This window comes from Nomascus leucogenys, chromosome 9, assembly GCF_006542625.1.
Source record: "Nomascus leucogenys isolate Asia chromosome 9, Asia_NLE_v1, whole genome shotgun sequence".
Classification (NCBI taxonomy): Eukaryota; Metazoa; Chordata; class Mammalia; order Primates; family Hylobatidae; genus Nomascus; species Nomascus leucogenys.
Window position 1 is genome coordinate 9,684,937 of NC_044389.1, and position 23,674 is coordinate 9,708,610.

At 40.8% G+C, this 23,674-nt stretch overlaps 1 protein-coding gene across 5 annotated transcripts in view; it reads right to left on the minus strand.

Annotated features, from left to right (window-relative positions):
- Positions 1-23,674, minus strand: part of MTUS2 (microtubule associated scaffold protein 2) — a 690,072-nt gene that overhangs the window by 66,621 nt on the left and 599,777 nt on the right. For 4 of the 5 annotated variants that reach the window (XM_030818580.1, XM_030818583.1, XM_030818581.1 and 1 more), the window contains one exon: positions 255-321. In XM_030818580.1, coding sequence (XP_030674440.1) covers positions 255-321 — 67 coding nt within the window. Of the gene's footprint in view, positions 1-254; positions 322-11,392; positions 11,812-23,674 lie in introns of those variants that run through there. The other variant, XM_030818584.1, reaches the window with a different exon arrangement.

Consider the following 23,674-nt stretch of genomic DNA (forward strand, 5'->3'; position numbering starts at 1 on the left):
GCAAATAGCAGAGTCAAGGCCTGATGAGTTCCACTGTGAACTGTTAGGAAGCTGTCTTTATAACAACAGAGACGTGAAAATTATGGTTCCCCGCTAAGGCTACAGCAGCCCACCACTGTGCTGGGTAAGATACTTCATTCATCTAGGCAGGTTTGCACTGGCTTATTACAGGAGGTGTAATTGCTTTTGTTACACATTCATAGGAATCAGGAAAAGACATTCTTTATGCTCCTCATTTTCAATGCCCTACTTACCAACTTCATCCCTGATGTTTGCAAGTTCGATTGACAGCTCTTTTTCTTTCACAAGGGCACTTTCATTCTGAAAAAACAAAACGGATACCGAGAGTCCCCTAGTTTTATGCTAGATAAGCACTTTCACATGATTAATTAATGAATCGTATTAAGCAAATATTTATAAGTCTAGTGCTTAAGGAGATAATTTTCACATTATATAAGCATGTAAAAACTTACAAAGTCAAGTCTGACTCATTCATTTGCATCCCATTCAAATGGCAAAGCTTGCATTATAATATTAATAATACCCGTGATTGTGTTTTGTCTAGATTACACTCCTGTACATCATCTTGCATTAATTCTTTGCAAATTTATGTCCCACCCATTAATCTATTGTCATATATTATTATACAGTGTTTATTATTATCACTACTATGAGATTTCCGATCATTAAAAAAGTCTGTGCTATATTTCTCTGAGGGCCACATGCTTGTTTTACCAAATTTTTTTTAAACTTACCCTTTTGTCCATACATGATTAGCTACTTAATCAATAATAAAGATCAGGGTAGAAGGCTTAGCATGAAACATTTCTCTTTGTAATACGACCAACAACAATATTTAAGGTTTCCAAGTTTTTTGTTCCACTGTCAGCATCAACAGATGAAAAAAGAGGAAATCTCACACTTGAAATACCATTTAGTGCCAAAAATGCCCCATATAACTAAATGACTGCTAAGTTGTTTTCAAATCAAATACATCCTCTGATATAAAGTAGGGAAGTAGTTGAAGATGTGCTGAATTTGTTATCTGCGTTATTGAGTCACCATAAACAGCATATTATGATTTTATTACTCACAATTACCAGAAAAGATGTGCTACATAAACTCTCTTCAAGTTTGAGATACCAAAAATACAGGCCTTCAAAGAAAGTCTCTGTCATTCTGTAGAATGGACTCTCGAAGCAAACCGATTTCCAGAGAGGGAATTGTGAGTAAAATGTGGACCGAATACCTAGCATGAATATCATCGGGGCCTTGAGAATGTTCTTTCTTCCTGAACCAGCGTTGCCTTTGGTTTCAGCACCTCTGAAGGACGTGTGTGGAATGTGACCAGACCGTTCTCACAATATTGTTTCTGGTGTGCTGTTTTTAGATACGGGGAACAAGTGTGCTGCTTTGGGTTGGTGGGAGGGTCTCGGGTTATCCAGAGGGCATTTGCTAAGCTGTGTCATAATATTCATCATGTCAAAAATAAAACTCTATTTCATAATACGCTGAGAGCTATTTTCATTGTGGGAGTCAAAAATTATTAGCTAATGGTTTCCTTAAGAAAATGTAGCAATAGATGTGTCCGAGGGAAATGGACCCTGCTATAGTCTGAAGGTATGTGTCCCCTAAATCCCCCTAAAATTCATGTTGAAATCCTCGCCTCCAAGATGATGATATTAGGAGGTGGGGCTTCTGGGAAGTGATCAGGTAATGAGGGTGGAGACCTCACAAATAAAATTAGAGGGATCCCAGGGAGCTGCCTTGCCCCTTCCTCCGTGTGAGGATACAGCCAGAAGGTACTAATGTTTACGGGAAAGTGGCCCGCACCTGACACTGAAACTGCTGGAGCCTAGATCTTGGGCTTCCCAAGACTGCAGAATTGTGAGAAATAAATTTCTGTTGTTTATAAACCACCCAGTTTATGATATTAGTTACAGCATCCCAAAGAGACTAAGACAGACCCAACGGACACCTCCCATCTCATTTCTGAAGTTCTCTCCTTCCATCCCAGCCCATAGCATCCTTGTTTTCCCTGCATTTCAGAGTTAACAATTACATCTGAGAGCATGTATTTTATTGCACAATCCTACTCTATATCTCAATATTCCTACTCTAATGCCACACCCACTATGCAGGGTTGTCATGAGGATTAAATTAATGTATGTGATGTAGTTAGCGTCCAGCACTTAGCAAGCTCATACAACTGTAAGTTGTTATTATATTTCTGTTTCCTTTTATTTCATTTGCAACTGGATAACATCCTATATATAATAGGGGCTTTTCCATATTAATTATCTAAATGCATGTAGAATTTGCCTATCAGTCTTATGCTTTTTTTTTTTTTTTTTTTTTTTTTTGAGACAAGATCTCGCTCTGTCACCTAGCCTGGAATGCAGTGGCGTGATCATGGCTCACTGCAACCTCCACCTCCCAGGCTCAAGGTATCCTCACACCTCAGCCTCCCAAGTAGCAGGGACTACAGATGCATGCCACCATGCCCAGCTAATTTTCTGCATTTTAAGTAGAGATGAGGTTTCACCATGTTGCTCAGGCTGGTCGCAAATTCCTGGGCTTAAGCAATCTGTCTAATCTGTGGCTGCCACAGTACTGGGATTACAGGTGTGAGCCACCGTGCCTGGCCTTATGCTCTGTTTTTGTAAGCACCTTCCTGGTCTGCCCTAATTTTGCTTAATTTTTGATGTGGTTCAGAGATTGGAGAAGCCAGAACAGGGAACATGTTCTAATCAGACAGATCACAGGGATGACATGCTCATTCTAACAGCAGCATAATATGGCCAGATGACAATCAATGTGTTCCTGTAGGTTAAGCAAATTTGGTATTTTGGAGAGCGCTAATTTTGGTATTGACCCTGAAATAATCTTAACCTAGTGGAACAACTAACTTGCTTTTACTTCCAAGAATAATTCTGAATACTCATATTCTCTAATTCCGAAACACATTCCTAAATAATTCTCTAAACACAGCCAGAGAATTGAAATAGTATGCTTATCAGTCCAGAAATAGCATTATACAGTGTTCACTCTCAGAGCAATGAGAGTTGCAAAGGCCAGGCAGTGAACAATCAGAACATAACAAAAACAACAAATGAACTCTAATTTCTAACTGAAAGCCAACATTTCCCTCAGCTCCCTGTCATGGCCCCTGCTGGACATTAACAGAGTCATGCCCTGGGGATCTCTCACATCATAACAAATCAGTCCACACTCCCAGCCACAGAAGAATCAGGCCTGTGGGGAAGGAGTGGCTGGAAGGCCCTATGAGAGGGACAGGCCTCTTCAGTATGGCGCTGACTATGAGGGAGACTGCTGATGAAGACCTTCAGACTTGAATCACTTTGGTGAAAAGCTGATGCTGATGTTTTGTGGTCAGGCCTTCCTTGTCCATCTGTTGCTTTAGGAGAAACACAAATAAGATTGATGGAAACCAAGTGAGAATGAAAAAAAAAAAAAAGCAAGAAAAGGAAGGAAGGGGATGGGGAGAGAGAGAGGCAAGGAAGTGGAAAGGAAATAGAAGTGAGATTAGAGACCTTGTACCATCTCCATTTGGGGAAGCCGAGACTATTAAAACAGATCACGAAGACCCAATGAAAATGACCCCATCCACCCTTTTGCAAGTTCAGGCTCTAAAACCAGCCAGTTCCAAACTATAGTCATTAGATGGCTTTCCAGGGAAGGGTTGGCTGCCAAAGATAAGCAACAAACCTGATGACTAAAATGTCAAGGAAAATAACTTAACTCTGGCAAGTTCTGGTTAAGTATCATTTACTAATTACTACAGGTGACTCATGCTGTCCAGCACCAAACGCTCTTGTAGTCCAGGCACAATGTTAGGTAAGCCCTTTATGTCATGTACTCCTCCAGACACTGTCCAGAGCGTCCCGGGTCTTATTTCCCTTTATGGGGGGAGGAAACTGGGACTCTATGGTGAAGTGGCTGGCCCCTGCACAACCCACCAGGAAATGGCAAAGGCAGGAGTTTCCACCCATCGTCCACACTCTTCATCAAACACGAGCACGCCAAGATTTCCCCTCCTAGCCATGCTTAGATAGAAGCAACAACAAGATCCAAACTGCACTGAGCCTTGGCTTGGATCTGAGCACTTACTACCATGAAGCTTTTCATGTCTGACTGGGAGAGAGGCAGGGTCCGCTCCTGACTACTCTGTCTCAATGAAACAATGCCCTGGCTGCATTCACATCCCACTCCACAGCCTGAACTGCCTGTCTGTGTCCTAGGTGTTGATTTGTGAGTTGCACATTAGTCTGTTTCCAGCGTCTGGACCCATTTCAGTACAGCTTACTTGGGCTATAACTTCTGAGAGAGTAGTTGTTTAGTTTTTCCCACCAGCTTCTAGAAGGATGCTGTCTGATGACCTCTGAATATGTTGCTGCTGAAGATGCTGGCACAGCTCTGCTCTGGCTCGCTGAGGCCAGCCTGCGCAGTGCGGCGACAGCCCTTCCTCCGTAAGTGCTTGTTTCTGAAATGATATCAACTCTTCTAATTTATGAATCCTCTGCATAAAGTAAGTTACTTTTTGCTTCCTGCAAGCCAAACCAGAATGACGTTAGTGCCACCCTGCAATGAAATGAGTCAATAGCTGTGACTGCAGGAACACTGTTCCTTAGGCAAGAGTGAACTTAAAGGAATCTTCCATTTACTGCTCTTTGCCTCAAAAAGTTATTCCTCCATCCATCATGGTTCAACAGAATCCAGTGTGATCTTTCAAGGCCCTTAGGTTCTGTTGAACACCCAGGACTCCCTTGGAAAGGATCTCAAGTCACTACTCCCCTCCATTCCCCAAACTATGCCTGGTCTGGGTGATGACACTGTGGGTTGACTGAAATATGATCAAGGCCTCCTCTAAGGGCCCAGGGTTAAATCAGTGCCTCTCTAAATGGGGGATGAGTGGAAAATTCCTAATGAGTGCCAAGTACATGAGCTCCTGTTTTCACTCAAGAAGGCTAAAAATAGAACTCAGTGTTAATCATCCAAACTGTCTTGGTGATATAGTCCAGAAATCGTAAAGCCTAACAAGGCCATTCCTCTAAAATTCTGTTTATTCTATGACAGGCTTAACTGGAAATTGACACTTTAAGAACATTTATCTAAGCCCCAAAACAACAGCTGTGCCTTCTTAGCTACCTCTTTCATTTGTTCATGCACCGCTCTCCTTTGCACGCTGAGTTCTCCATTCATTCTGGCGTGGTCTATCTCTTATTCACAGATGGAATGCAAGACAAGTTACTCCCATGAAACATCCAACTCACTCCCTGTACGTCTTGCCCTAAACATACCCCTGCAAGTCTGCTACCGTGAAGCCTCCACTTCTTTTTAGACATGGCTCCCAATCTAAGAATTTTCACAAACTCGGGGAGATACTGCCTTTCGCTTTTCCTTGCTAGAGCAGCCTTGCAAAGCAGACAACCCACTAATCATCCCATTAACCTCAAGCAATCGGATGTGTGGCCAAAGTCCAGGCAAGCCTGCCATACTCTGTTATTTTAACATGTGTGGTCAATGGGCGTTATCTCTTCTGATGGTTGATGCTACCCTGTGAAGCTGGTGGTAATGGGAAGTGAAAACGCCTGTCCTTGTTAGCATCATCCGTGTGATTCTATGCTTGGGCGTCAGCCACCTGTGCCACTCCTCAAATTAGAAACCAACAGAACAGCTCTTTACTACTAAAACTGAACGCTGGGTAAATCTGAGGTGCTTTCACCCCAATTCATCCAGAAATAGGAAATGTATACCAAATAACACATACTCACTGAGTGCCTACTATGTGCCTGGCAGACATTTCTGCTCTCAAGAAACTTGACTTCCAGAGAGTCAGTAAATGGATGAACAATTACAGAACACTGTGATCTGACCCAGCAGGGCAAGGCTGTCTTGGAGATTTAAACTGAGAGCAGCAGCATATGCAGAGAGCACCCCAGGCAAAACAGCATCTGGGACTTTTTGGGAACCTCTGTCAGCCCATCAGATGGGCCCCTTTTCCTTCTAACTTTCCCCCTCTGGTCTATGAAATTCCCTGCAGGAATTCTTGGTTGGCTACATGGGGTACTGAGGACAATTTCATCAAACTCACTGCAGATTTGAGCATTTTCATCAGCTCCTTCTTTCCCACCTGATTTTTTTTAAAAAAAGAAAATACATATATATGTAAATTTAAAAAGATATACGTAAGCCCAAAGACTCCCAACTAATCTTTCCTATATTTTTAGCCTGCTCTAAAATCTGTGTGGATCAAGAAAATCCAACCCTGTGAGCTGGGCCATTTTTTCCCAAGCTAAAGAATCGAACCACAACAGGAAATTAAATAAGAGATCTATAGAATTCTGGTATTTGAGGAAACCTCCAGATCTTTTAAAATTGTGAATTTAAAAAATTCAAATGTGGCACACATGCACACTAAATTGCAAAAAGGTTAAAGGCTTTTTTACGCTTCTCAGAAACATTGTTACTTTTTACCTAGGGTTCTATGAGTTTAAATCAGGGTTTAAAATCAACATGGTAGAACTTCATCTTCATAGGAAAACACTCTCTTTTGTATTTCAAAATGAACCAGCTGCAAGGTAACAGCAACAAAATGCAAGTATCTGAGTTGTTTTCATACCACCTTTTGTGGCTATCGCACTCATTTTCAATACTAATATTATGAAGATTGGCCAGATCCATAATATATAAAGCTCTGTGGAAAAATCCCATGGCAGGTGGACTGACCTTTTGTTTTTCATTTCAGTTATTATAGCTTTAAAGCAGCACTGATAGTATGCCTTGAGTTAATCAATAAGTATTATTTCTTTCACATATCATTAACACTAGGGCCTCTGTGTTTTTTGTATAACGATCTGCTTTTCTGCTGTGAAATGAAATTTCATATAGGCTTGTCAGAAACAATGTATCCTTCCCATGTAATACTCTTCAATACATTTCAGTGTCTACTTGTATGAAAAACGAGCAAAGTCATACCGTGTATTAGAAGAAATCAAAATGACTACAAATGCATAATTTCAGCCTTTGCTTTTGTGCATGTGGGGAAGAGTCACTGGGTAAAAAGACATCTAGCTTTCCCAAGAGGCTGTAGTTAATAAGGGACTATCACACCATACCTGCATTACTAATGAACAATGGCAAAGGACAGAGATTAATGGGGCCAAGGAGATGAAATGCTGATCCAAAGAAGTCATGCTGGGAAATTCTGGTCTCAGAGTAAGTGCAGGAGAAAGGAGAATTAGCCAGTTGCCTGCGTTTTAATCCATTTGTGTATCACTTAAGAAGTTTCTTGACCTTTCTGGATTCTATCTTCCTCTAATAACCCTCCCAAATTTATTACTGTCAGAGCACATACACATACCTGGGAGGAACAGTAAGGTGCCTCTCCCAACTCCCACCCCTGCCAAGAATTTAGAGACAAGGTAAATAAGACTAGCCTCTGAGATTAGAATCTAGGCTAGGGTAGAGATACGCAAATTAACCCCTAAAGGAACAGGACCATACCTAAAGCAGCAAGTGTTGCTGTTGGACTGAATCTATAACACGGTGTGAGGAATAACAGGTCCATTACAAGAGGAGTTGGACAGTGAAGGGAGCTTAGGAAAGGCAGTCACCAGGGCCAGGAACATTTCAGGGGAGCGGGGATATGGGAGACGAACCCAGAGGGCTTTGAGGCCACTGGATTCTTATAGAGCAACTCGCTGGCTCAGATTCCATTCGCATCAAGGCTTCTTATGAGCTAGACTTTTGACTCTAAAAAGAAATAACATGTTTATCAGGCTTGTTATCGTTTGCTTATCAGTTATATTTTGTATAGTTAAAAAGGAAGCTCATATTCTAGTTTATACATCTAGTTTATTCCTCTTAATAACTCAACAATTCTAACAATCATCAGCTCAGGAAGGTTATGGATGAGGAGTTTCTGTGCATGTAGAGCTCCTGGCTTCATCCCGGACCAGGTTGAGTCTGTAGGTGAATGGGCTCTTTGGGATCCATCTGGGTCATATCATTCCTTTCAAATACCTGTAGACGAGTCTTTCTACAGACTGTATCTCTGCTCAAAAGCCCAAGATAGATCCCTACTTTTTATTTAGCTCAAGTTTAAAAACCTGGGTCTTTGGCCAGGCATGGTGGCTCACACCTATTATCCCAACGTTTTGGGTGGCTGAGGTGGGTGGATCACTTGAGCCAAAAAGTTTGAGACAAACTTGGGCAATATAGCGAGACCCCAGCTCTGCCAAAAAAAAAAATAGCTGAGCGTGGTGGTGCACACCTGTGGTCCCAGCTACTTGGGAAGCTGAGGTGGGAAGATTGTTTGAATCTGGGAATTCAAGTTTACAGTGAGCCATGATCACACCACTGCACTCCAGACTGGGTGACAGAGGGAGACCCTGTCTCAAACAAAACAAAACAAAAAACAAATCAACCAACAAAAAACCTGGGTCTGGCTTTCACGCTGGAAATTTCCCCACACTCCCTATGCACGATACATATCTCCCACTGTGTTTACCATGAGGTTGCCCCTCTCATGTTTCATAAAATGAGGCTAAAAGACCTTTCCTTACGTGCCCCTTGCTTGGAATACATTCCTTCTCTTTAGTTTAATAAAATTCCACCCATTCTTCAAAGTGTAATTCATGTTCCACTTTTGCCAAGAAACCTTGCCTATGGTTCTAGCCTGACTTCTCCTTTCACTAAATTCCAGAAACAGGTATGGTCAGTACTACATAACTTTCACTTAATTATACTCCATCTTGTGCTAATGTTTAATTGTTCTGTGTGTGTTATTGTTGCCTATCCACTTGTAAGTTCTCTGGAAAAGGTAGAAATACAACCAAACCAATTATTGGTAAACTACATAAGGGCCGGTCATGCCTTTTAAGAATTATTTGATGGTCCCAATAGTAACTAGGCACAGAGTAAACCAGTAATAAATATTTCCAATGGATAGGTCTTTATAAGTTGGAAATACGTAAGCACAAACAGCTTTTAAACAATTTGTTCACTTAATTTTTTTCGTTATATACTCTAGGCAAGATTCCAGTTTCCCCTAATAAATTAATGCTAAATAAGCATCCTCGTATTCGTAGTTTTTAGTCAATATTCATAGTTTTTAGTCAGATCTCTGAAACTGATTACTTTAAAAGTATCTTTAATTGTCCTGTCATGTTTTTCAGAACAGCTTTAGCTGCACTATGATCAAACTGTTAAATTGTTTTGATTTCTCAAAATGAAGTTTGCTATTTTGATCTATATGAAGTTCTGAGGAAACGTTTATTGTTTTAAGGTTTATTAAGCTGGCTTAAGGTAATCAGAAACAACTCTGTCAACAATTTTACCAGGCCTCTTTTAAACTGTGTATCAACATTATTGGGGTTGTTAGAGTTGATTAAGAGATTGAAGAACTTTGTTGTGGGATTCGGGAATTCTGATTTCTAGAGTTTGAAGTTGGAATGGAATCCTATCATGCTCCTAGTACACAATACCTGGCCCAATAGGTAACTATCAGTTAAATAAATGATTTTGGCATACTGCCTGTGAAGTTATTCTGCAAAGTCGGCAACTACATAAAATAATGTGTTTTTTAATTTAAAAAGAAAGTCCTCAATTCATTAAAAGAGCACCTGTGAAAATATATGTATAAAACTTCAAATGGGAATACTATTCTGAAATGTAGCAAAGAAAAGAAAAGAAATGTAGGTGTGAACATAATGAAAAAGCTGGTAAAAGCAGTGTAAGTTTTAAAGTTTTCATCAGTAAAAAATAATTTGTATAGAACTGGAAGTTTCAAAGCTAAAACACTGGAAAGTTACTTAAACATCATACTGCTAAAGAGATGAAGTAACATTAAATTATCTTCCAAAATCTCTGAATTCAAGAATGACATAGGGATAATCATTTTCAAGAACTTGATTTAAATCAAAATAGGGAAACAATTTAAAACAAAATAGGGAAACAGATTCCCTTTGAAACATACTTTCTCAAACCAAAAGTCCTCCATATTACAGCCTCTATTTCTAAAACTTTTGCATTAGGATTTAGAAATATGCAATTTATAATACTGTTTTACATGTAGCAAATCTTTCCCTTTTATTTTAACTATTGTTGTAAGTCTTCAATACTCTTTTGTGACCACTTTGCAAAAGGCTTAATCACTTCAGTGTTAGATGTGCAGACAATTGAGCACAAATGCTTTATATTTCTTTTTGTTAAAAGCACATAAATGTGTACATAAATATTTTAGTTCATACTCATGGTAGCAAAGCCAAATCCACTGAGGTAGTTATTTCTATTGGAGCAAAACTAGTAAGTGACTTTTAAGGTATCAGTTTCATTTTCCTAGGTGGTAAGTAACCCTACGTTAGGTCAGAGTTCATAAGCAGACTGGTAACTAAGATGCTCCCAAGTGACCGCTTTTTGATGAGTGTGTATATTAAGCCATATATTTTCCTTCTCTTGGTCACATACCTCAAGCTATCTAGATAGCTGATGCCCACATGGGTAGGAAGAAGGCAGTTTCAACAATTCAATTGTGAAATCCCATTTCATGCATCTTGGAGAAATCCAAGTATGCATGACAATAAAATATCTCACAGAGACAAGAGTTCTTGCCAACAGATTTCTAGCAATGAAATTAAAAGCATATCCTAATCCCTCTGCTAGCTCACAAGAGTAGGCAAATGTCAAAAGCGAAGGAAGGCTTTGTGTTGGAATTGCTATATAATTCTCATGCATACTCTATTTTCAGTTCCCTGGCTGTGAATTCTTCTCCTGTAAAGACTTGAACACACCCTCAGACTCTCTCTGGCTTTTTAAGTTTTCACCTCTATGTTTATTCATTTCTCTGTGATGCAAAGAAGTACAGAGAGAACAACTATACTGTGTGCTTTCTTCTCTGATGTGAAGAATGTAAATTACAAGAACGAGTGCTGTTTTGAAAAAAGAGTGGTAAACTTTCAAAGTTAGCACTTGGCGAAGAAAAACATGCCTAACTAATCTAAATTCCCCAGTGGAACGTCTTAGGTTTCACAGGTACATTAAAATGCATTAAGAATATTCCAAAGATCTCTTGGCAGTTTTGATCTCAAGATGTTGGAGCAGAATCCTACTATTTCAGGAAAATGCAACAGTTACGTTTGAGACTGCAGGAATACAGAATTATGTAAGGCACTGCAGAGTATATGAGACCAAATGTTTCTGTGAACACCACTCACAATTCAGCACATTGGAACGAGTAAAGGGAGCCTCCTGTTCACCAACAAAGCGCACACACATGCTAGGGGGACAGGCACAGAGGTGGCTGGCTCACGGCTTTCTCTCTGCCCTTGCAAAGGAGGAGGGGGAAGAAGAGAGAGGGAAGGCAAAGTACCGTCTTGTCCAGGCACTGAAGGCAGTTATAAGGCTTGCAGCAGCAATGGCCCATCCCGGCAGGCTGGCTGGCAAGGGGACCTCCTTCATTCAAGGTGTCAGCGGGCAACTCCTAAGCCGAGGTACTGGCACACACGAAAGGGGCGCGCCGCTGGGAGCTGTCACAACTTCCATGTGGTCCCTCGGCTACCTTATTTCTCCTAAACTTCAGGAATCCAGGAGGCAGAGGAATGAGAGGAGGAGGAGAGCAGGGCAGCAGCGATCAGATCTTGCTGCTGCGGGAGGGAGGACGGGCGGGAGCCAGGAAGGGAGGGGACAGGCAGGAGGGAGGGTCACTTTGCCACTGGAATCCTCAGGGTGAGGCAAATCAATAGTCGCATAACCACAGAGCATTTACCAATGCCGGCTCCCTAAAAGGACAGCCTGCTCTCCGCTGGGTGTGCGGCCGCTCCCAGCCCTCCCCTGGCGGGGATGCGCCTCCGCACCGCGCAGACACGCCTGGAGCGGACGCAGGAAGCACAAAAGGCGAGCCTGGGCTTCAGGGCACTGCCTGGGGACGCCCGCAAGGGCTGCCAGGGCTTGGCTCTGCTGCAATCCTAGCTCCTATTTTTCTGGGAAGTAAAAATATTTATAAACGTGATGTATATGGCCTCTCCTCCCATGAAACTCTTCTCAGAATATTTGTTGCTAATGGGAACCGCCAATTTCTCATTTTCTAATTTGCATGCCATGAACAATTTTTTTGTCTTATTTGATGAAATCTTCATATTTAAAATACAACTGTGAAGTCGCTTGCCTAGGCTGACATACACACACCATTCAACTGGCTTGAGTAATTAAAATTGGGGCTTGGGGCAGGTATCTTTCCTAGGCAAACTGGCATAAAAGCCTTGAAGGACTTGATCTTTCTAGTTTTTCACACAGTTAAAAATCAGAAAAGGAAAGAATCAAGGAGCAAAAGTTTGTTTTTGTTTTCTCAAAAAAGACTTGGTATTTAAAAATATATTTATGTAATCCTGAAAGTAAAAGCAGCAAATATTTACCTGATTGATTTTATATGCCCTGATACCCCTCAGAGGAGAAATCTTGAAATTTCTCATGTTTAGAAATATACAATTACAGTTTTGCCCACTAAATTGCCGAAGGCTGTAAACAGACAATAGTTGTTTAAATTAGATGATTTTACTAACTTAACTGAGATTTTCCAAGCAGATTTCAATTAAGTAGTATAGGCTCGGAGAAAGGCAAGTATTTAGTGATCAAATAGGAACAGACTGGAATGTTTGCCTTAAACTTGAAAGAATAAATGGAAACCTTTCTTTAAAGCTAACAGATAAATTAGCATAATCCTTCAGGAAGGCTGTACCTATCAAAATATTAAATGTACGCACACCTCGACCCAACATTTGCACATCTATGCTATAATAATATTCACATAAATACACAAGCGTGTATGCACAAGGATCTTCAATTTGGCATTGTTGGTAACAGCATAAAAATGGGGAATATTTTAGATATTTCAATGCCTTTTTATCATATGGAAAGATGATATACATTGTTGACTGAGAAAGCAAACTTTTATAAAAAAAAAACAAAGCAAACACACACATTTGCATATGTTTGGAATAAAGCTTTGGAAAGATTCACACATTCATGGAATAGCAGCCGACCCTTGAGGAATGGAAAACAGGAGGGAGTGAATGTCCACATTTTACCCTCTCATGAGCATGTTTTATTTTTACTGTTTTAAAACAAAGTGTGCCAGGGAAAAGGCAGGGACCCCCATCTGGGCTCTGTGATGTTGTGAGGTCCAGAGCTGTGTCCCGCTCACTCAGGCTAATGCTCCTTGGCAGTGAGCTTGGGCAGACCTCTCAGAGGGAGAGAAGCTTACAGTACCTAGAGCTCGAACCTGGGCTGAAAGCTGTTCCTAGGACTTTGAAATCTATGAGAAAAACTTTATGTTGCAAAAAGTGGTGGCTTAGTATACTCCCGACGCTCATAGCAGCATTATTCACAGCAGCCAAAAGGTGGAAGCAACCAGAATGTTCACCAACAGAGGACTAGATAAACAAAATGGGATGCATGCATGCAGTGGAACATTAGTCAGCCTTAAAAAGGAAGGAAATTCTGACAGGTGCTACAAAACATGCCTAACTAATCTGAGACATGCTACAAAACATGTCTAACTCATCTAAATTCATCTGAGGATGAATGACTTGAGGACATCATGTTAAGTGAAATAAGCCAGTCAAGAAAGGACAAATACTGTACGATTCCACTTATATGAAGTACCTAGAGTGGTTGAATTCACAGAGACAGAAGGTGGAATGGTGGTTGCCAGGGACTGGGGGCAGGGAGAAGTAGGGAATTGTTGAATGAACACAAAGTTTTAGTCTTAGAAGATGAAGAGTTCTGGATTCACACTACAGTGCGAATACACAGACTGTTCCCCACTTATGATGGTTCCATTTATGACTATTCCACTTTACGATGGCGTAACACATTCAGAATACTCCTTGACTTACAACAGGGCTATAGCAGGATAAATCCCTCGTAAATTGAAAATACCATTAAGTTGAAAGTGCATTGTCATAACCCTGTTGTAAATTGAGGATCATGAGTACTTAACAATAAACTGTACACTAAAAAATTGTTAAGATGGGGAATCTTTTGTTATATTTTATCACAGTTTTTCTAAAAGAGAAGTGGTAGCTTGCATTTACCTGGAGGCAAACAGCTCCTGAGCTGCAGGTATGGATTAAATCAAGACAGAGCAAAGCCCTATTGTGGACAGGGCCAGGTCGGGTGGGAAGGCCTGCAAAGCTAAGCTCCCTACATTGATTGAAAGAATGCTTTCTTCCAGCTCAGTTGTCTTCCTGCAGATAGTTTCCCTTAGGAAACAGTTTTATTCTAAATTAGAGTTTAGAGTGCACCATACTAGAAAATTACTTCTTACTCTTAGGAGATGTAAGAGAGCCCTTGCTAACCAGTTGCTCACAGGAGATTAGCGTGAGACTGGAGGATCTACACAAAGAGAGGTGATTTTCAGCTTCTCTTCTTGGGCACAGAGGGCACTGAAGGGCACGGCACTTCCGTAGTCCAGTCCTTCCTACACTGGTGAAATCACACATGTACTATGATCTCAGTGCACATGACCCAGATTTTGAGAAATGTATTCATGTTCTAGAATTGTGCCTTGTTTTCTTTAAATGTTATAAAAATTTCAAACATACTGAAAAATAGAGCTAAATACCAAAGGTCTTCATATCCCTAATTCCAGGATCAACTGTCATCAAGGTGATGGCACACTTGTTTCATCTATCCTTTTTTACTTTTATTTTTTTACTTTTTCTTCATATACCCATCACCCCAGTTCAGCAATTACCAAGACTGTTACCTTATTTTCACTTGTCCCTTGTCTTTCTTTTTTCTTTGTTAAAGTATTTCTTTTTTTGTTTGTTTGTTTGTTTGTTGAGACAGAGTCTCACTCTGTCACCCAGCCTGGAGAACAGTGGTGCGATCTCAGCTTAATGCTAACTCCGCCTCCCAGGTTTAAGCAATTCTCCTGTCTCAGCCTCCCAAGTAGCTGGAATTACAGGTGCACGCCATCACGCCCAGCTAATTTTTGTATTTTAGTAGAGACAGGGTTTCACCATGTTGGCCAGGCTGGTCTCAAACTCCTTACCTCAAGTGATCTGCCCGCCTTGGCCTCCCAAAGTGCTGGGATTACAGGTGTGAGCCACTGCATCTGGTCTGTTAAAATATTTCTATGTTAATGTATTTCTAAGCAAAACCCTACAGGCTTTAGTACGCATTGCTAAAAATTATGAACATTTTCTTACATAACCACAATGCCATTAAAACAATAAAAGTGACAATAATTCCTTGGTATCCAATACCTAGCTCATAAAAAAGTTTTGCTGGTTTCTAAAAAAAAAAAAAATTTTTTTTTCTGGTTTCTTTGTTTGAATCCAGATCCAAACTAGGTCCATGTATTACATCAGGTTTTAAGTATCTCGGGTCTCCTATGAACAGCAATCCCCACCCCTCCTCTCCTTTCGCTGCCATGCCATTGACTTGTTCAGAAACTGGGTCAGCCGCCCTGTAGAATGTCCTACATGCTGGATTTGCCTCTTTGTTTCTTTGTAATGTCACTTCACCTGTTCCTGCATCCCTTTAAGTGAAATTTAGCTCTCAAATCTGGGTTAGATTCAAGTTCAATTTCGGGGATAACATCTCAGAGGTGATGCTGTGTGCTTCATGTTTCATTCTGTCGGGAAGCATGCCGCCGTGTCTGGGTGTTCCAATTTTAGTGAGCTAGAGTGGATCAGGATGTGATAGCCTCATCTCCATTGTAAAGTTCCCCATCAACCTTTCATATAATGGCTTCATTTGTTAGTAATTATTACTTGAATCAATTATTTCACTGGGGACTGAAACATAATGTTCTGATTATTTTTGTCTTTTTGCATTTATTAGATGGAATTTTTATATAAAAAAAGAATTTTTCTTCAACTGGGGTGACTTTGACATACATTTTTAAGTTGATACATATTTATACATATTTATGGGGTACATGTTATATTTTGATACATGCATACAATATGTAATAATCAAATCAGGGTAATTAGGATATCCATCACTGCAAACATTTATCATTTCTTTGTGTTGGGAACATTCTAAATCTTATCTTCTAGCTATTTTGAAATATACAATAAATTATTGTTGGCCGGGCATGGTGGCTCACACCTATGATCCCAGCACTTATGAAGGCTGAGATGGGCAGATCACTTTGAGGTCAGGAGTTTGAGACCAGCCTAGCCAACATGGTGAAATCCCGTCTCTACTCAAAAAAAAAAAAAAAAAAAAAAAAATTAGCTGGGCATGGTGGCAGGCACCTATAATCCCAGCTATTCAGGAGACTGAGGCAGGAGAATCCCTTGAACCTGGGAGCAAGAGGCTGTAGTGAGCCGAGATCATGTCACTGCATTTTAGCCTGGGCGACAAAAGCAAGACTCCATCTCAGGAAAAAAAAAAAAAAATTACTGTTAACTATAGTCACCCTACTGTGCTATCGAACACTAGAACTTATTCTATCTAATTATATGTTTGTACAACTAGGGCAATTTTAATTTCCTGCAATACAATTTGTACAGGAAGGACAGGATAAATGCCTAATCATTACCTTTTAAGTGCCAATTTCTTGAACAAAAAGACTTGGTGTGGAAATGGTACCCAATGAGGTTGTTGTTGAGATTGTTTTTTGTTTCCTCTCACCTTTTAAAAACATCATTATAAATTATAAACTCATGTTTTTATTTTGACATACACAATATGTTTTAGTCCATTGCACTAATTACCGTTTTTTGATGCTCAGTGTATCCCCTCTTTGGCCTGCAGCCCTTCTTTTTGGCCTCTCTGTCATTTTGGCAGAACTCACTTGTCTACCTTCCTTGCTTCCTGACACAAGATATCCTAGGCTCATCTTGTGTATTTCCTCCTCCAGTTGTGGAGTCATCTATCCTTGCTAGGAGCCCTAGTTCCCTCTAGCTGGCAATGACAATTGGGTACCACAAGCAATGGGTGCTGTTTGTTGTCTTTTGAGAGCCACATGAAGGGAGCGAGACTTCCTTTGAAGGAAGTGAGCCTTCCCACAGATAAAATGTCCTTTGAAGAAATCACTGAAGAAATCAGCAAGGGGCTTCGGGCTGGGGTGAGAAGGAAGCAACTCCTTCTCTAGGAGCTTTCAGAGGCTGGGGCCTAAATTCCAGGTAGAGGAAAAATGCTCAGTGAAATTCATTTTGAGGGAGATAAGCTGGTCCTGATAATATGGCGGCAAGCTAAGGGCCAGATAGGGAGGTCCCCTCTGAATAAAAATTCTCCAGGGACTCACCCAAATGCTTGGATACCTGACAAAAGACTAAACTTGAAGGCAAACACAATGAAGGTTTAGACTGTTGTAATTTGGCATAAAGAGAAACCATGGGCCAGGCGCGGTGACTCATGCCTGTAATCCCAGCACTTCGGGAGGCCAAGGCAGGTATCACCTGAGGTCAGGAGTTTGAGACCAGCCTGGCTAACATGGTGAAACCCTGTCTCTACTAAAAATTGTAATCCCAGCTACCCGGGAGGCTGAGGCAGGAGAATCACTAGAACCCAGGAGGCAGAGGTTGCAGTGAGCTGAGATCATGTCACTGTACTTCAGCCCAGGCAACAGAGCAAGACTCTGTCTCAAAAGAAAGAAAAAAGAAAAGAAACCATGACCTCACAGGCTCATGAAATTTGGGACATTTTGGCTCCCAATATTTAAAAAAGTTTGAGCTGATTTTTACTCCTGGCATATTTTCTTGCATTGAAGTAGCAACAAACATTTAGAAAAGTCATAGGAAAGCCTAATGGGGGATCTCCTTGGAGAAAACTTCATGAACACTGTGTTTTGAAGCAATAACTAATGATAAGCATTACCTACCTGATCGACAGCAGATGCCCAGCCCTCTGCTTATGGCTTGTGCACTGTATCTCACGTAACTCTCAAAAAACTCTGTGAGATAAGCACTATTATCATCTCCATTTTACAGATGAGTAAATGAGGCTCTGAGGTTGCACAGCCTGTCAGGTGTACATAAAGCTAGGAAGTGATTATGTGGGGTCATGAACTCGGGTCTAACTCTAAAGCTTATGTCTTAAGCCACTGCGCTTTACTAACTGCATTGTAATTTGGAAGCCTTCCATCTACAAGGCCTTTAGAACTTCAGGCTTGTGTGATAACCTGGATAAGGAATCTGGACATAGAAAAATGTAAAAGGAAATTCAAACATATAAATGGAATTGCCCCACATTTTTCTATCTTAGAGCAAGAGCCTCTATTTCAATGCTTTATAAAAAGTACATTTACAAACAAATATACAAACAACCTAAAAACTGACATAGTAGAAACATGCAGGTCAATGTTAAAATGTTCAATTTTATTAGTTCTGTTTCTTTGTCTTCCTTAAACTTGGAATTCCTTTCCCTCCCCTGCCTTCCGTCATCCTAGTCAGGCTCAAGTTTCCCTGGCTTCAACTCTGCTCCCCCAATACTCCTTAGCACCACCTCACCTCCTCCAGGGCTCTGCCCAACCCTCCAGTTTGGAGTGAATTCCCTCCTTCTCTGTGATTTCATGCATTCCATATGCTCTTGCCCCAGGATTTCCTGCCCAATATCATAATAATTGTTTACCTTTGTCTTCTACAAAGTATCACAGCCTCCTTGCTACGCCACACTCATGTTTACACCCAGGACACCTGTGATCTGCCTTGAAGCTAGGTCTCCATGAACATTTCCTAGGGCAACGCAGGATGGGACCTTGAAGGAGTCAAAGCCAAAGATGGCTCTGTGGCAGAGGCATTTTGGTGTTCTATGCAGTTTGTGAACCTTGGTACCATTTGCAGGAGGTCAAAGAGTTAAAAATTGTATCGCAGTGTCACTATTTATTTCAAGAGAAAACCATGAAAAATGATCATGAAAGAGTCTCTTACAAATTGTCAAGGCAACCATCTGTTTATTTGGGTTCCTCCATCCAGACCCCTCCTTTTTCCATGTATCTAAAATATGAGCAGGAGCTCTAGGGCTGGATCTTAGCAAAGGGGACTGCCAGGGCCAGGAAAATATGCGTAGCTTTTACCAAACACAATCCATCTAGATTTTAATGAGGTGGGAATGGGCTGCAAAGGGAAAATAGAAAACAGAAATCTTTAAACTGGGAATGATGGGTGGTTACGATCATCCACACACAGACAATAGATGCTCTGAAGCACCTTTGATGTAATAACCAGGATTTAGAAAATTAACAGAGAAAAAAGAAGAGAGAAATGGCATATGTGTTTTTGTTCTGAGATATGTTCTCAGATACTTGTCAAAAGAGAACTAAAAAAATTTCACTTTTCTGTAATACCCAAATAGGAAGGTTGCTACTGATGTAAGATAATCTTTTTTTTTCCCTGTCTGTTAGTCTTTGACAGTACCCTTTTTTTCCCTTTTAAGTCAATGACTAGGATGATTACAGGAGAGGCAGCCTCCTTAAGTTTCTGTATATTCGGAGGAGCTGACTACCCTCGTAAGAGAAGTGAAATTCAAAATTACCTTTACTAGCTAGATAAATAGGTTGGACAATATTGGGCAACTGATAGGTAAAATCGGATAGAGGGATGGGAAGCAGCTGGCCAAGCCCCCAAGTGCATCTGTCTATTTGACATATGTTAGAGAGAAAGGATGATCCTAGTGAACCACAAGCTGAATATCAGTTAACAAACACTGTAACTGTTGCTATAAAGAAAGAATGGAGGCTGGGTGCAGTGGCTCATACCTGTAATCCCAGCACTTTGGGAGGCCGAGGCAGGTGATCACTTGAGGTCAGGAGCTTGAAATCAGCCTGGCCAACATGGTGAAACCCTCTCTCTACTAAAAATACAAAAATTAGCCGGGTGTGGCGGCGGGGGCCTGAAATCCCAGCTACTTGGGAGGCTGAGGCAGGAGAATCGCTTGAACCCAAGAGGCAGAGGTTGCATTGAGCTGAGATCACACCACTGCACTCTGGCCTGGGTGACAGAGTGAGACTCTGTCTCAAAAAATAAAAAGAAAATAAAAATAAAAAAATCAAAAAGACAGAAAGAATGGAAGAAAGAAAAAAGAGCAGTTTCAACATAGATATCAGATAGATTTCAGTTGGATTTTCAGCTGGGTGATTTTGGGTAGGTTACTTAACTCTCTCAGAGCCTCAGTTTTCTTCTCTATAAGATGGAGATAAAACTATCTACTGTATAAGGTTTCTGGAATGGTTCTCAAATTTGATTAAATTTGAAGATGCTAATGACTCTATTTCCAGTAGAAAAGAGAGCATTGATAGTCCACAGCTGAACTGTTTATGGGAAGATGCAAAATATCAGCATTGGATACTCCTTATCAGCCACTTAAAAGAAGCAAGGCTGCTTCTGTACATGACAGTTTCAATTTTTTTTTTAATTAATGAACATAATGATGTTGGCTGGTTGCTCCTAATGTCACACTAGACACAGTAGTGCAAGAAAACGATGAGCTCAGGGATTCAAATTCCCAGCTCGAGTGTTGCCTAAATAACCCAAGAACTTCTACATGTGTCCTGAAGAAGACCCTTATACTTTTAACTGCAGGGCTGATATTGCTGAAACTCAAACAAAAAATTTCATTCTGCCACTGGCTGAAGGACAACACAAGTTGAACCCCAGCTACAGTAGCTAATGTCCACTGTTAAAGTGAAAGCACTGCTTTGGAAAGAATGGGAGCCCGTGAACTGGGATGGAGACATGTGGGAAGGCCCTGATGAAACTGAGGACGTGGAGTCCCTACATTCTGCTGAGTGTTCTTTGCCAGTGGAAGAGGTCTCCTCAGCCCTGGCAGAAGTAGTCTCCCTATCTCCAGTGGAAGTGGCCTCCCTAACCCCAGAGGAAATGGCCTTCCCACCTTAAGCGGTATCAACCTCTCCGCCTCCAGTCTTTCCACCTCTGTTCTGAAGGGAGTAACCCCACACTACTTGAGGAAACTAACCGTTTCTCTTGAGGCAGACGCTGTGCAAGACAACGTTGACTCTCCCCAGGATCCACCCCGCCACTCCTCTTTGCTTCTGGACCTGTAACGAGAGTCGAGTCCCAGCAGGTGCCTAAAGATGAGGTACAATGTATGACCCATGAGGAGGGGCATGACATTCCAAAGGAACTACTGGATTTTTCTAATTTATACAGGCAGAATTCCAAGCAACATGTGTAAAGATGGACGCTAAGTGTATGGAATAATGGTGGAAGAAACATAAAGTTGGGTCAGGCTGAATTTACTGACATGGGCTCACGAAGCAGAGACTCTGCATTTAATGTTGCAGCTTGAGGAGTCCAAAAGGGCTCTAACAGTTTGGCTGGCTGAAACACAGACCAAAAGGTAGCCCATAGAGAGTGAACTGAACATGCCAGCCATGCCTTGGTTTAATGTAGAGAAAAGGATTCAAAAGCTGAGAGAGACTGGCATGTCAGAGTGGGTCTGTCACTTCACACCTACCCATCCACACAGGGAGGGTCTAGAAGGCAGACATTTCACTGCAACTGTGAGAAATAAATTTGTGAAGGGAGCTCCAACATCTTAGAAGAACTCTGTGATCCTTCTTCTCTGTAAGTCAGACCTCACAGTCAGTGGACTGGGAAACCTAAATGCAGCGGGGGTAACTGAACCCTAGGGAAGCAGGGGCCAGGTGGTGGCACTCAACTGCTAAAGACAAGATAGGTATGGTTACTGTCATAGCAGAGTCCAAACAGCAATCAGAATAGTCTAACTTATGCAGAACTATGGAAGTTGGCTAGCTGATCACGATATTCCTAGAAGTGAAATAGATAGGAAGCCAATTAAATTCTTATTTGATCTGTATGAGCAGAAAAGTTCTGGGTCAAGTGAACAAAGTCTAACCTTAACCATAAAAACAGAGAGTCATGGCCACTCAATTAATTCCCCATCTTGGGCCAGTTTACAGACTCAGAACTCTTTGAATGAAGGGGAAGCTGGATATCCTTGAGGAAATCCCTTCCTCAAGGAACCCAATACACTACTGAAAATTTCTACTGAAAAATGTAATCTTTTTTCCAGCCTCTAGGGGACCTATTGCCTTTTACCGAGGTAATTGTTCATTGGGGGAAAAGAAATAATCATATTTTTCAAGGACTATTGGGCACTGGCTCTAAACTGACACTAATTCCAGGAGACCCCAAACATTGCTGTGGCCTACCAGTTAGAACAGGGGCTTACAGAGGTCAGGTGATCAACAGAGTTCTAGCTCAGGTCAGGAAATGTAGGCAAGACAAAAGAGTACCAAAAAATCAAAAGATACAAATCCCTTGTTTCAGTCACCCCTCAACTCCACTAAAAAGTCTGGACTTTGTTCCATGACAAAAGCCACCAAATTAGGAATCTTAAAAAGCAAACCAAGACTGCAAAAAAAAAAGAGAAAAAATTGAATAAACAGATACAGAGTTATTACGAAGAACTAGAAAATAAGATCCAACACATCTCAACTGTTGAAATTTTTTTCCAAGAAAACAGCCATGAAGCAAGAACATTCAAAATGAGTTAAACGTACTAAAACTGGCATTTGGGATATGAAAAAAGATCTTGAATAAAAAATACAAAACGAAGAATATAAATGGACAAAGAACAAAAATATAATGAAGAGTTCATTAATTTAGGAAAGCAATGAAAGAAAATGACAAAGTTATCTCAAAAATGAAGATTAAATTACAAGGTGCCCAGAGTAAGATAAACTAATATGAAAATTTACTAAGGGGCATTTTAAAAGGTAGGAAAACAACCAAGAACATAAAAATGAGGAAAATAAAAGAACATCAAAGGTCACAGGGAAAACAGAGAAAATGGAAAAACAGATAAAGAAGGATTAATACATAATTAGACTATCTGAAAAGAAAAAATAAAACAATACTGATATAGTTTGGATTTCATCCTCTCTAAATCTCCTGTTGAAATGTGGTCCCCAGTGTTAAGGGTGGGGCCTGGTGGAAGGTGTGTGGGTCATGGGGGCGAATCTCTCATGAATGGCTTGGAGTCCTCCCCATGGTAAGGAGTTCACATGAGAGCTGGTTGTTTAATGAGCCTGCACCTCACCCTTCTCTCTCTTGCCCCCTTTCTCTCCATGTGATGCACTGGCTCCCCCGTCACCTTCTACCATGATTGTAAGCTTCCTGAGGTCCTCACCCAAAGCCAAACAGATGCAGGTGCCATGCTTGTACAACCTGCAGAACTGTGAGCCATAAACCTCTAAATTATAAATTATCCAGCCTCAGGTATTCCTTTACAGCAATGCAAAATGGACCAATACAAATGCTTAAAACTATAAGAAAACTTTTCAGATAATTGAAACTTACTACATTAAAAGGGCCCACTGGGTATTTGGGAAAGTTAACCGAGAGTTAGCGACCCTAAGACTTATTAAACCTGTTAGAATTCAGAGACTGAAAAAAAATAAATAAAATAAAAAATACAACAAAAACTTCTAGGCAAAAAGGTCACTTAATTACAAGGGCAAAAGTATTAGATATTCAGAGCAAGACAACAGTAGAGCAGTATTTTAAAACAAACAGACAAAAATACAGCTCAAGGAAAGAAAATGTGGATCTTCATTTTATATAAAGTTAAGTTGTCCAAGTATGAAGGCTATTGAAAATGTGCGAAACACATGAAACCTTAGGGAACCTTGAAACTGTGAGTTTTTTCTTGA